This window comes from Telopea speciosissima, chromosome 5, assembly GCF_018873765.1.
Source record: "Telopea speciosissima isolate NSW1024214 ecotype Mountain lineage chromosome 5, Tspe_v1, whole genome shotgun sequence".
Taxonomy (NCBI): Eukaryota; Viridiplantae; Streptophyta; class Magnoliopsida; order Proteales; family Proteaceae; genus Telopea; species Telopea speciosissima.
In genome coordinates this window covers 40,993,512-41,008,620 of record NC_057920.1, presented here as the reverse complement: position 1 = coordinate 41,008,620, position 15,109 = coordinate 40,993,512, and the positions used below count along the sequence as shown (strand labels likewise).

At 39.8% G+C, this 15,109-nt stretch overlaps 1 protein-coding gene across 1 annotated transcript; it reads left to right on the top strand.

Moving 5' to 3' along the window:
• The first annotated feature begins 11,739 nt into the window (after nt 1-11,739).
• LOC122662978 lies at nt 11,740-13,130 on the top strand. The gene is made up of 2 exons (XM_043858686.1): nt 11,740-11,878; nt 12,508-13,130. Exons 1-2 carry the CDS (start codon nt 11,740-11,742, stop codon nt 13,128-13,130), a joined length of 762 nt encoding a protein of 253 aa, XP_043714621.1.
• Nucleotides 13,131-15,109: the final 1,979 nt, after the last annotated feature.

Here is a 15,109-nt window from a genome sequence, read left to right as displayed (position 1 = left end):
TTGGAAATCAGATGTAGGATGATTTAATCAAAGGAACAAGGAATGAAAGCTAGAAAGAAAGAAGAGGAAGAAAAAGAGAGGAAGAGAGGAAGAAAGAAGAAGAGAAGTATGGAGAATCTTGAGTGCTAAAGATAAAATAAAGAAAAGAAGAGGGAGAAGAAGAGAGGAAATAGAGAACTTGGGGGATTACACGATATGTGTAATCTCCCTCTAAACTTCAATATATATAAACTAACTTAAGGACAAAACAGGAAATACACAATTAAAAATAAAACAAATAAAAGGACAAACCTGCCCTCTCGGTATTAGCCCTTGGCGCTAATACCGAGAGCACCTAACCACGATAACACTCCCCCTCAAGCTGGAGCATAGATGTTAATCATGCCCAGCTTGTTACAAATATAATCCACTCTTGTACTCCCCAAGGACTTTGTGAATACATCTGCAAGTTGTTCTCCTGTACGAACATGATTAGGAGAAATCAATCCTTGTTGTAGTTTCTCTCGAATGAAATGACAGTCGACTTCCATGTGTTTCGTCCTTTCATGAAACACCGGGTTTGAAGCAATATGGACAGCAGCTTGATTATCACACCACAGTTTTATTGGAGAGCTATCAACAAAGCCAAGTTCAGCCATCAACTGTTTCACCCACATCAGCTCACAGGTAACATGTGCCATAGCCCTGTACTCTGACTCTGCACTGGAGCGAGCAACTACTGTCTGTTTCTTGCTCTTCCAGGACACCAAGTTTCCACCAACAAATACACAATAACCTGTAGTAGACCTCTTATCAATAGGAGAACCTGCCCAATCAGCATTCGAAAAACCTTCTATCCGCCCATGGCTATGATCACTATAGAGAAGACCACGTCCAGGAGCCGTTTTAAGATAGCGTAACATATACACCACAGCTTCCCAATGAAATGTTCGAGGAGCAGACAAGAACTGACTCACCACACTAACAGAAAAGGCTATATCAGGCCTAGTCACTGTTAGGTAATTCAACTTTCCAACAAGCGTCTGATTCTTCCCTGGATCGGGCAAGAGATCTCCACTATCTGCAAGAAGTTTTAAATTGGGATCCATAGGAGTATCTAGAGGTTTAGAACCCAACATTCCTGTTTCTAACCAAAGATCAAGAACATATTTTCGTTGTGAGAGCGAAATTCCTTTCTTCGACTGAGCAACTTCCACACGCAAAAAATATTTCAACCTTCCCAGGTCCTTGGTTTGAAATTTCTACTGCAAGTGTGTCTTCAAATCATCAATACCAGAAGCATCATCTCCTGTGATGACTATATCATCAACATAAACCACAAGGAATAATTTGCCAACTGCAGAGCAACGGAAAAATACAGAATGATCACTATCACACCGTGTCAGCCCAAACTCTAACACAACTTCAGTGAACCTGCCGAACCAAGCTCTAGGGGACTGTTTCAGCCCATATAGAGACTTCTTCAATTTACATACCAAACCAGACTCCCCCTGAGCAACAAACCCAGGGGGTTGCTCCATAAAAACCTCCTCATGTAAATCACCATGCAAAAATGCATTCTTGACATCGAGCTGATATAAGGGCCAATGGTAAGTGGCAGCAAGAGATATCAAAATCCGAACAGAAGTAAGCTTTGCCACAGGAGAAAAGGTATCCAAGTAATCCACACCATATACTTGGGCATATCCCTTGGCAACAAGGCGGGCCTTCAAACGAGCCAAGGACCCATCAGGGTTCACTTTCACCACAAACACCCAACGACAACCAATAGCTGATTTACCTGAAGGTAAGGGAACAAGATCCCAATTCTGATTTGCTTCTAAAGCCAACATTTCCTCAGTCATAGCAGCCTGCCAACCAGGATTAGACAATGCCTCTGCAACAGACTTAGGAATAGGATGAGTTTCAACTGTGGGTAAACAAGAATGGAAGGTGGAAGACAAACCATCATAGGAAACAAAGTTAGAAATGGGGTATTGGGTGCAAGCCCGAACGCCCTTACGATGAGCAATAGGAATATCAAGATCAGAAGGAGGTTCCAAAGGAGAAGGATCATTACCTATTGCAAGACCTGCCGGCAAAGAAGGAGACTGAGTAGAAGTCGATGTAGCGGGGGTCCAAGCACATACTTTCCATTGGTGACGTTTAAACACACTAGGTTGAGGTGCCGGTGATGAGGCACCTGCAGATCATGGTGAACAATAGACCGAACAATAGAAACAGGAAGATCATCATCCAAGTCAGTCAAAGAACAAGACGAACTATCATACGGCGTAGACTCAAAGAAAGAGACATCAGCCGTAACAAAGTATTTGCGCAACTCAAAAGAATAACAACGATAACCCTTCTGAGTACGAGAGTAGCCAACAAACAGACACTTTAGAGCCTTTGGATCCAACTTGGAGACACCTGGACGACAATCACGAATAAAACAAACACTAGCAAACACACGTGGAGGCAAAACAAACAAAGGTACAGAAGGAAATAATATAGAAAAGGGAATACCACCACGTAAAACAGAGGAAGGCATGCGATTAATGAGGTAACATGAAGTTAAAACAGCATCAGCCCAAAAAGATTTTGAGACTTTCATTTCAAATAAAAGAGAATGAGTAACCTCCATCAAATGTCTATTCTTCCTCTCAGCTACACCATTTTGTTGAGGGGTGTAAGCACAAAAGGATTGATGAATAATACCACGTTGAGTCATAAATTCAGCAAAAGGGGATGAAAAATATTCCTTAGCGTTATCACTGCGAAGAACACACAAAGGATGCGAAAATTGATTATTGACCTTATTCACAAAAGCACAGAAGATAGAAAATAACTCAGAACGATTTTTCATTAAGTAAATCCAGGTAACCCTAGAATAATCATCAACAAAGGTTACAAAGTAACAAAAGCCCAAAGTAGAAACAACAGGACATGGACCCCAGACATCTGAATGAACTAAAGCAAAAGGTTGGTCAGGCCGTTTATTGACCCTAGGAGGATAACTCACACGGTGGAGTTTCCCAAATTGACACGATTCACAATTTAAACTAGAAAGTGACCGAAAACGACTATCAAGAAGCTTCAAACTCTCCAACGAAGGATGACCCAAACGACAATGAATCTGGCGGGGTGACGCCACACTGGTACACGCCATAGATGAAGTGTCCTCAAGTATATAAAGTCCCCCCGACTCACGACCTCTACCAATCATCCACTTCGAAGAAAGGTCCTGAAATACACAAGAATCCGAATAAAAGGTCACAGAACAATTATGAGTTTTGATAAACCGACTAACAGATAAAAGGTTAAAAGGAAAATCAGGCACATAAAGAACTGAAGACAAAGACAGAAAAGGTGTAACATGAACAGTACCAGTCACTTTAGCCAAGGAACCATTAGCTAAAGTGACACTCGAGAAGATTTCTGAAAAGAAGAAAGTATACCTGAACCACCAGTCATATGTTCGGAGGCCCCTGAATCAATGATCCAGGGACGAGAAGAGGCAGTCGAAAGGCATGCAGTGGCATTACCTGTCTGAACAAAGGTAGCAATTGGAGGCTGGGTTGACTAAGACGTATTCCTCATCAAACATCTTCACAGTCTTACCCTCAGGCTGTGGAGGTACAGGAGACTCAGTAGTAGCAGAGTTCGCGAACTGTTCCTGAGTTGGTTTGCCATAAAGTTTCCAACAGAAACGTTGGATATGTCCTGGACGACCACAATGATTACAAGTGCGCACCAAACCACTAGATCTATCAGAATTACCCTGAGTACCCGAAGTAGGTGCTTTACCAGAACCAGCCCCACCACCACCACCACGGTCACCACCAGAATGAACATTGCCACCACTACCAGCCCCACTGTTGGGCCCACGGTTTGATGGGAAAGATGCCAAAGCTGAAGTGTCAACCTCAATAGTGCTCTCACGAGTAACCCGAAGAACTCTTAAAAAAGTTTCAGATAAAGTGGCTATCTTGTCACTACCAAGAATTTGGGAATGAACGGAGTCAAACTCCTTCCCAAGTCCTCCTAAAAATCCCATTACAGCAAGTTGCTCCCACTGAAGTTGCATCTGTTCCACATTAGAAGTAATAGGAAGTAAGGAATTAAGCTCCTCATACATCCTCTTAAAATCAGCAAAATAGTGGGTCAAAGTACGACCCTTTCAATCAGCCCCGTAGAACTCCTGGGACAAGTCATAAATACGGGAAAGGTTGTTCTGTCCAGAATATAAAATATTGAGATACTCCCACAACTCTTTCACTGTATCAATGTGTGTTACCAAATCCACGATTTGGTGATCCATAGAATTCAGCATCTGTCCCAAGATTCGAGCATCAACTGTGTCCCACGAGGGATCATCATCGGGCTTTAATTTGAAGAGGTGATGCTGCTGATCACGTCCAGTTAAAACTAATTTAACAATCTTTTTCCATTGCAGAAAATTGGTAATCTCCTCCAATTTATTCTCAGTAATACGATTGGAGGAGGAAGAAATAATTTCTGTAGTAGTTACAGACTTCGAACCATCACCAGATTTGGGTACATCACCCATTATAATGTGTTGGATTGATGAAGTGAAGAGAGAAAGCCAAAGAGGACAGAAATCGATTCTTCAAAAAAGAAGAGAACCAGAATTTCGTGCGAAAAATTCTCCCAAAAAATCGAGGTAATACACACAAGCTCAAAGCCCTAATAAAGAAATCGATTTTCCTCCCCCAAAAAAAATCTATCTAAAACCCTGTAAGTGTCTCGGAGATGATGCTTGAGTCAAAACAGTCTTCACTCCATCCAATTCCTTCAAACATATCCACAAACAAAAGAAAAAGACCTAGTTCTTAATTTATGCCATGAACTAGTCTTCTAACAATCCCAACAAACAACATAGGGTGCTGCACCCCTTCAAACAGAAAAATAAGAGAAGCCAAGAGTCCTTTAAATCTTCAATTACGTATCAATCTTCAATTGTAGGCTGTAGGAAGGAGACAAGGAGATTCACGAATGCTGTAGCAGTGCCTAACCTAGCTCTAATACCATGTTAAAGATAAAATAAAGAAAAGAAGAAGAAGAGAGGAAATAGAGAACTTGGGAAATTACACGATATGTGTAATCTCCCTCTAAACTTCAATATATATAAACTAACTAAGGACAAAACAGGAAATACACAATTAAAAATAAAACAAATAAAAGGGCAAATCTGCCCTCTCGGTATTAGCCCTTGGCGCTAATACCGAGAGCACCTAACCACGATAACAATGAGATAGAGAGAAACCCTCTCCTAACTCCTATATATACTTCACTAATAACTCTTAGGAAATTACATAGAATTCCCTAAGGAGGTAAAAGATAAAAAGAGAATAAAAAGGAAAATTACAACTCTATGGCTTATAATAAAGACAAAGACAAATATACCCCTAATACATAAACTCTAACACTGCCCCTCAAGCTGGAGAATAAATGTCATACATTCCCAGCTTACATAGAAGAGTACTGAACTGGTTAGGGATAAGGCCCTTAGTGAAAATGTCTGCCAATTGATCACTGGTTTGCACAAATGGAGTACAAATGCAACCTGAATCCAGCTTCTCTTTAATGAAGTGCCTATCTGTTAGAAGATGTAATCTAGAATACCGTGGGGGTATCCTGGTCCTTTTGGGTTTGCTTAGTTGTTAAGTTATTAGGATTTGATTGCTGCTCTTATTGAGTCGGCTAGTTAGGGGTATTTTTGTCTATTTATGTCCCTTTGTAATATTTCCCTCTATTATAAATAGAGGGGCTTACCTATCAATGAAATCTAGCCATTCTATTCTCTCATTCTTTCTTTCTAACTCACGGTTCTACTAACATGGTATCAGAGCCAACTCTGATGTAGGTTAGAAAGAAGAAAAAAAAAATCTTTCTTTCTTCCATCACCTTCTCCTTCCTTTCTCTCTCTCTCTGTTTCTCCTTCTTCTGGTTTTAAGCTTTTTTTCCTTGTAAGAGGGCAGCACTAATGAGGAAAACCTAAACCAATGATTTAGTTGCTGCCCTTCCACAACCTACCTATCTCTTTTTTACAATTTTCTAATCAAAAACTGTTGGAACCATCTTTGCGATTTGGAGTTTCCCAAAATTCTTTGGAGATCAGATTCCTATCACCATGGAAGGCTGATCTTCCATTACTGGAGCTCCCTTTGCCTTCTTTTCTAGCACCTATCTACCTTATTCCATTGTTCTCTTTCCCTTTTTTTCTTCTCCAGCTTTCATTAACCATTTCAGCCTTGATACACCCAATCGATCTCACTTTTTCAGGGTTTTTCAAAACCCTGACTCCAATCGATACTAGGGTTACTATTCTCTGTTCATGCTGATTTTTTGTGGGTTGCTTTCCTCCATTACAAGGACCACTCGACCTCAAGTCAATTATTGGGTTAGGGAGGTTTGCTGCTGCTGTGGTTTTTTGGAGGTGTTTCTACCATCAAGAGAGGCAATCTACTTCAACTATTCATGGCTTGAAGTACTTTTACCTACGATAGCTACTGCCCTATTTTTTTATGCACTTTTTTATGTTTCTCCCTCTTGAAGATCAAGTCTCAAACACTACAAGAGATTGGTTGTTCGTAGCAGCTGAGGACAACATTTATTACCAGAAATCATCACACTTTGACAAGTCATCATCACATTTTTTTTTGAAGCCCCCTATCCTCCAATCGATCTCAAGTTTCAGGGTTTTTACAAAACCCTGACTATAATCGATCTAAGGGTTAGGTTAGTCCTCTCTTACTGATTTTTTGAGGAAAGTTTTATCACCATCAAAGGAGTACTCGACCCAAGTTTCAGCATCATTCATGGAGTTTTTTGACAAAATTCAGGTTTCTTCCTTATGGTCAACTTCTACAACTATCAACCTATTTTTTTCTAGTTCCTATGTGGCTGGCTGCATCAATTACTATTGGATCTGCTGAGTTATAGTCTTCTATTTTCTGGTTCTATTGAGCTTTCATTCATCCCTTGCTTGTTTTGTTGATTGGCCTCTGTAAGCATGACTGGTTAAGGTGTTATTGCTGCCTTTATAAGGACTACTGCTGCCCTGGTCTTGAGACTGTGTCTGCCTAATATTGGAGATCGAATTTCATTCACCTTATTGAAGAATCGAATCTACTACTTTGGAGGTCAGTTTCTATTTGGGATTACAGCAGTTGTTCCATGGTTATTGGTTGCTACTACGAATCTATTCAGTTGTGTGAAGCTTTTTACAAGTTTATATTCAGCATAGTTTGGGAGATTGCTCCAAGCATTATTGTTCTCTAATTCAGATTCAATCCAAGTTTTCGAGCTGTTTATTACATCAATTCTGCCCAATTATCTTCATCAGTTCTATTCAGCATATAGGAGTTTATAGATTGGAGTTTTGCACACTGGTTCTTCCTTGTTTGAATATTGATCCAGCCTTGAAGATTGGAGCCTTTCCTTGCTTCAAATCAGATCTGTCTTCTTCTTTAGATCAGATCTGAATATTGGAGTTTGGTGTTTCTCCCCTACAGGTGTATTAAAAATTTATGTGTTTTTTCTCCATGATTCTTTATCCCACTGCCTTTTCACTTACCAATCTCCCATACCATACATTTGGCATTTACCCATAACCACTTTGGAAGTTTATGGCATACTCTAACTTATCATTCCTTCCTTTTCCACACCCATAGCATCTTTGGAGAATTCTAGAAGTTTATACTTTTGCACTATCTCTCCTACATCATCTTTGTTATTTGTCCACGTGTACTACTACACATGAGGGGGGGATTATGTAAAATACACCTGCAAACATTGCAGGATGCAGAACTTGTAGGAACATTGATGAAAAAAATAGAAGATCAGTTTTCTCCACCATTGTCATTGGGTATCCTTCGTTATTGGGTTGTGTTTGCCGTAAGGGGGAGATTGAAGTTTTGAAGCGTATTGAAGATATTCGGTTGTTGCCTGCTTATTTGAGGGTTTACACTTGGGTTGATTCAGTTGTTTCCGCTGCCTGATTCACTTTATTCCGCTGCTTGCTACCCTAGTCTTTCACTTCAAGATTTTATGTCACTATGACAATCTGAGATTCATCACTGGACCGCTATTGAAGATTGGTGAAAGCTTTGCTGATCAAGTCTGCCTAGTTTTTTGAAGATCAATTATTTCAAATTCTTGAAGGTTTATTTTGGAGCTTTATTTATCTGTCAAGTTGGACTCTATTGCAACTCTGTTTCTTCCCATTTTATTCAAGTTGGGCATTAGTGCCTTATATGCGCCAACTTGAGGGGGAGTGTTAGAATGTTAGAGCTTTTTTTTTTTCTTAATAGTTCAAGCTAGAGCTTCTTTTTACTTATATGTATAATTCAGCTTGAGGGGGAGTGTTGGAATATGTAATCCAGAATACCGTGGGGGTATTCTGGTCCTTTTGGGCTTGCTTAGTTGTTAAGTTATTAGGATTAGATTGCTGCTCTTATTGAGTCAGCTAATTAGGGGTATTTTTTTCTATTTGTCCCTTTGTAATATTTCCCTCTATTATAAATAGAGGGGCTTACCTATCAATGAAATCAAGCCATTCTATTATCTCATTCTCTCTTTCTAACTTAAGGTTCTGCTAACACTATCAACTTCAATGTACTTTGTTCGATCATGTTGAACAAGGTTATGAGCAATACTTATAGCAGCCTTGTTATCACAGTAGAGCCGCATAGGTCTCTCATACTCAAACCCCAATTCTTGAACCAATCGCCTCAGCCATATAAGTTTACACACCCCATGAGCCATGGCTCTAAATTCAGCCTCTGCACTGGATCTAGCTACAACTGGCTGTTTCTTACTTCTTCATGTAACAAGGTTACCACCCACAAGGGTACGGTAGCCGGAAGTAGATCATCTATCAAAGATAGAACCAGCCCAATCTGCATCAGTGTAGCACTCTATCCTCAAGTGACTATGTCTAGAATCAGAAGACCTTTTCCTGGAGAGGATTTTAAGTACCTGATGATGCGATAGACACCATCAAGGTGCATGAACTGACTCTCCATTCCAACTGCATAACTAATGTTTGGCCATGTCAAGGAGAGGTAGATCAATTTCCCAACCAGCCTGGTATTTCTCTGCATCGACAAGAGGAGAACCACAGTCTTCACTAAGTTTATGATTTTAATCGATAGGGGAGTTGGCTGGTTTACATCCTAACATTCTTAATAGGTCAAGAACAAACTTCCGCTGGAAAATATTGATACCCTTCTTTGATCTTGATACTTCAATCCCCAAGAAATATTTCAAAAGTCTAAGATCATTAATTTCAAACTACATGGCCAGGTAAGATTTTAACCTCTTTATCTCATCTTCGTCATTCCCAGTCAAATTGCTAACTGGTGAGCCTCAAGTGTTGCTCCTCCAATAGACAATGGTTCTTCCTCCAATAAACAGATCTGAACCTCCAATGGTGCTACCAAGGTTCTTCAAGCCAATCCCGAGATGCTCTCAAATTCTTCAAAGACAGATCTAGGGTTTCACAAACCCTAACTCTCAAACACAGATGAGAGAAACTAGAAGAAGAAGAAGAGATCTCAATGAGAAAATGCAGAAGAGGGGGCCAGGCAAAAACGTGGAGCACTGCACCCCTCTTGCATTTTCTGATCCTTTTATAGATCTAGGGTTTTAATTAAACCCTGGATGGATTACTTTAATCCCAGTGAGAGTCTGTCTCTCTCTCTCTCTCAGTTTGGCAGTTCTGTTTAAACTCAAAGTGCTTCTAAAAGGGGAAGAAACAGAATCTAATAGGGAAAGTATTAATTAGCTACTTTATTTAATTATTAATGGATAATTACAATTAGCACCAATTCCATTAATTAAATAAAGAGCCAATTAAATTAGAAAATTCTAAATAACTCCCTATATGATAACTATTATCATATACAACCCCCTCACTAATCAACACCATCATTATGGAATCTAGGGCATGTACACATGTACTGCCAAACCCCAATCATAGTACAAGTCCATATACGAGCATCTGTGCATCTGATCGGGTCCCGTAAAACTCAATAAAATACTTTGTTCAAATAATTATAAATAATGTATCATTTTATGTAAAATAGATTTTTTTGCAAAACCATTTCCAAAATGGCACTGGATCAAGATTCTGATCCGACCATGCACAGACAGTCTCTATCTTGGTGTTACCCAATCGGGCAGTGGTGACCGTGTTGGATAACTCCTTCACTCACAAAGTGTTCACGTATTCCCAGAACACTGGCTTTGACTCGCTTGAGTCTCAGTCATTGATGAACCAAAGAATGCGATCACACTTTGCAGTGACAGGGTTCCCTCAGGTACAATGTGTCGGTAACACATGTCTATCCCTTCCTACATCTGGCAGTAATACATGAGGGAATCGACAAAGTAGATTCTTCACCAATGCACACATCAAACATGTGAGCACTCGCATTAGTACCCTGACATCACATGTCTAGGCATACCCAATGCGACAACCATATGATAAGGGTGCCCATCCCAAACCCTAGTCGCGACTACCATTTTAAGTATAACTTATGGACACATAATGCTCAAAAAGTTTATATCGCATGTGACAATATTAAACAAGAATGTATAAATGTTCAATACAAAGGTGAACCGGGTTGAACAGGACCGAACAGGGTTTGATGGACACACACTTGTCCAACATCACCTTGAATCCCAAATGGAACCCTAGGTTAGCCCAAGCTTAAGGAATCTATGAAAATGAAAATGGAAAGAGAAATGCCAAGGCTTTAGGTCATACCTTGGGGAGAGGAGCTCCTTTGCCTTCCTCCCTTCCTTTCCATCTCTTCTCCTTCACCTCCTTCTTCTCCCTTTGTCCGGACAACAAGAGGAGGAGATGTGGGGCAACTAGCCATCTTGGCATAGCTCTCATCTTCTTCCCTTCCCGTCTCATTCCTCTCCTACTTCCACTTATTCTTCTTCCTTCCTCCTTCTCCTCCACGGTATGCTTGGGAGGGGGAGAGATAAGGGAATGAGGGATTCTTTTATCTTTTAAGGGGTTAGGAGGGTCTTAGGTACTATTTGTTTAGGTACCCTTAAAACACATTTAACCATTATGCTTTAAATGGGTTTTAGTTTCGGCCTTAGGTCATGTTTGTTCAAGTCATAGACCAGGTCCATTTAGCTAATTAGGGCCTGTTTGGGTTGCACCCTAAGTCTATAGGACCTATTTGTCCATTAAGGCTTGTTTGGTTTAGGTTAGGGTATAAAACCCATTATTTACCTTAAGTTAAGTCTTATGGGCCCACTTCATGGCCCATTTAACTAGTTAATGGTAAGGGTGAGGGTCCATGTGGTCCGAAGGTCCAATTAGGATGTCCGGGACATGGAGATGTAGGTCCCATAGAAAAATAATCCAAAAGGACAAGTAACAGCACGGGCGGATCCTCGAGCGGAATCAGTTCGAGTGAGTCCGTTCGTGACTTTGGTGCTGCTGTTAGGGACCAAACTTCAAGGAAAGTTACGGGGCTTTGACCCACACTTCCAGGTCTTCGAGGGGCCACTTATAATAATATTTTAAGTCTGAGGTTACAGGTATTGGTCAGTGCCACTGAGGCATTACTCTTTAGTAAAGGTCTGAATTACCCCAGGGCATAAGGGTATATTTCGGGTGCTGGTGTAACAAAAGGTGTCTGCTATAGAAGAGTTAAAGAACTTGCATAAGTTGAGTTAGATGAATTGCATGGTATATTGACTGCTTATGAAATGAGAATGGTGAAGCCTAAATCCATAGAGAAGGAGGCTGCATTTAAAGCCATAATGAAGTTAAAAATTAAGCAAGAAAATGATAATGAAGATTCTAATGATGAGCTTATTGCCTACCTTGTCAGGAAGTTCAAGAATGGTAAAGGAAAATAACAAGGGAAAACTTCCCTTGAAGTGCTTTAATTGTGGAGGTATAGGACATTTTGCCTTTAAGTGTCCAAAGAAGGGCAAAATAGTTGTGTCAAATGATGTAGACACTCAAGCCTCCAATAACAGCTTTAAAAGGGTAATTTACACATACCACCCCAAGGTTTGATGAAAGGATAATTTTACCCCCCAGTTTTGGAAAATTCTGCGTACCCCTTTGAGGTTTGCAAACGGTAACAAATAAGCCCATTCCGTCAGTTTATGACTAACACTGTTAAAAATACGATGTGAATTGTTGAAATTGCCCTTGCAAGAAACCCCAAAAAAAAAAAAAAAACCTGCAACTCATCTTCCCCAAATCGATTGGGGAAGATGAGTTGCAAGTATCCAAATACTCACAATTAGAATTGTTTGTGTGCTTTCCGTTTGAGTCAAAAGAAAACGTGTTAGTAGAATTGTAGGGAAACAGGACAGTAAAGTAGGGGAAAACCTGAATATATTTGTTGACTATTTCATCAAATGCAGTGGTGGCATTGTCTACTGTTGTTGTTATAATGATTCTGATCATGTTCATCGTCATCTGGAGATTTTGTTATTACAAAAGAGTTAATTAAGTTACAGACACAAGGAAGACGAAAGTGGAGAGCTTCCGATCAGGGATTGGAAAGGTTTCCATGACCAACGAATCAAAGGATCGAGATAGCTTCTCTGGTTTTAATGGTCCAAATATCCAAAGTAGGGTGAGTTTCAGTGTTTTTCGACATGGAGCTCCCCCAAATTCTTCATTCAATTGGGCTGATCACCCTTGGCTTGTTTCAGAGGCTGTTGAGTATGGTTGGTCTAGATTCGGCTTTGCAGCTGAAGCTTCATTGGGTTTATGTCCTACTGCGGATATAAGCTGGGAGGTGTGTGCAGAATCGGTGGATTTCATGCAGAAGATTAGATTCAATCCTGGATCGAAGAAAATCGATATGGGTACCCTTCCTTTGGGTCCTTCATGTGTTATCAAATCTTCTCTGCCATTGCCAGGACCTCCATTTAAGAATGGCTCCTTCCCTCAAGAAGGTTATTTAGAGATCACCATTGTCTCTTGTCCTAATGATGAAGTTGATTCTCTCCACAGTGTTAAGAGAAGCCCTAGTTCAGGGGAGCTGACGAAATTAATTCCGCAAACTTCCAATGTAAGTGTGCAGTCAGACTCATTAATCCATTTTACAGAAATCATTAACGGCAGTGGAAGATGAGTTGCAAGAATAACCTGAAATATTATTCTTGAAATAACAAAATCTCCAAATGACAATAATTGTGAGTATTTGGATACCTGCAACTCATCTTCCCCAATCGATTTGGGGAAGCTGAGTTGCAAGTTTTGTTTTTTTTTTTTCTTTTTTTTTTGGTTTCTTGCAAGGGCAATTTCAATAATTCACATCGTATTTTTAACAGTGTTAGTCATAAACTGAACCTTTTCTTTTCCATCACTAATTCCTACAAGATCCTTTACATTTACAAACCAGCTATAATCTTCAACCCAGAAAGAGAAAAAAATCCCAAAAATAACTTTGTTTTAAACTTCTGAGACAATAAAACTCAGGAGAAAACTAAAACGTAAAGGAAAAAAGGAAATCACATTATTCAGGAAGTCCATTTCCAGATTTTGATCCATAGCCTAACCTTACACGTCGTATCAGACAATGAAGTCAGAGTCGTCGGAGTCTTCCCTTCCGAAATGTTCATTTTGAGACCATTGCATGTAACCCTGATCATAACCTTCTTCGTCTTTAACCTCCCACCTTCATCTTCATGTCCAACTGTACCACCCCTTTGGTATTCCTCCCTTCTTTAGATCCAACTTCAATGGCGATGCGACAAATCCAGATCTTCACAGGTGCTTGTCACCGTTGCCCTTAGAACAGGTCATGTTCTTGGTGTCGTGGGTATACATCGGGAAAGTCTCGTTGCCGACATAGACACTATCGGATCTCAAGGTGATAGTAGTTGGGTCATAGAAGGAAAAGAGCCTTTTGTTTGGGTTCCCAGTAAAAAAAATGGCGAAATCGATCTTGAAGTTTAATCGGGAGGAAGAGCCGTCCTTGGAGGTCATGACATTGAATTGCGATCTGCAACTCATCTTTCCCAAAATCGATTGGGGAAGATGAGTTACAGGTGTTTTTTTTTTTTTTTTTTTTTTTTCTTCTTGTAAGGGCAATTCCGTCAGTTCAAGTCTAATTTTTAACAGTGTTAGTCATGAACTGATGGAATGGGCTTATTTGTTACTGTTTGCAAACCTCAGGGGGGCACGCAGAATTTTCCAAAACTGGGGGGTGAAAATATCCTTTCATCAAACCTTAGGGGTGGTATGTATAAATTTCCCGTTTTAAAAAGAAAAAGTTCACTTCAAAGAAGAATGACACCTTCAAGAAAAAAATTTTTTTTTTTTGGTAGAATTAAGAAAAAAAGTTTGATGACAAAAGAAGATGACACCTCTTCAGAAGAACTAACAGAAGTTAAAGACTTTAATGATGAACTAATGTTCATGGTCTCAGCAAGCAATGACCATCAAGAAGAGGAAGAAAAATCTGATGAGAATGAAGAATCAGAAGCTGAAGATTTGGAAATTATTTTTTATACTACCTTAAATGAGCTCAAGATAGAAAGAAAGAGAAGCAAGATGTTAGAGAAGCAACTTGCAGAAGAAGGAGAGAAAATCAGTCAACTAAAGCTCATCATTGAAGAAACACAGAAGATGACTGAAGATAATAGCATTAACTTATCTTTGAGAGTTGATGAATGTGCCAAGCTTGAAGAAGAAATAGTAAAACTAAAGGTGGAACTTGAAAATTTGAAAAAGAAGGACTACCTTATAGTTGCAACTACATCCCCAATAGTTACAACTGTGAATGACAAGGGCAAGGAGGTTTGTGTCCAAGAAACTAAAGAAGAACATGATCAAGCATCAAATGGAGCTAGCATGTTAGATGATCTCCTTAGTAGACAAAGACGTACCAATGATAAATCTGATTCTTAGTTATAAGAAGGGAAATTCTTCAAAGTGGGTGAAGATAAAAGGGAATGACACTGCACATAATCCGATGAGGTTTGTCAGTGAGAAGAGAAGAGGTTCAATACCTATGAATTCAGCTAGCAAGAAGGTTGACAAAAATGAGTTTACTACTGTACACTATCAGAGATCCAATGGCTACATAAAAAATGTTTGGCAGACTCA

Excerpts from the sequence above, each read along its gene's own strand:
- LOC122662978 (XM_043858686.1), top strand. The coding sequence starts at position 11,740 with ATGAGAATGGTGAAGCCTAAATCCATAGAGAAGGAGGCTGCATTTAAA. Across the intron at positions 11,879-12,507 it reads TGTCAGGAAGTTCAAGAATG|ACACAAGGAAGACGAAAGTG; the intron begins GTAAAGGAAAAT and ends ATTAAGTTACAG.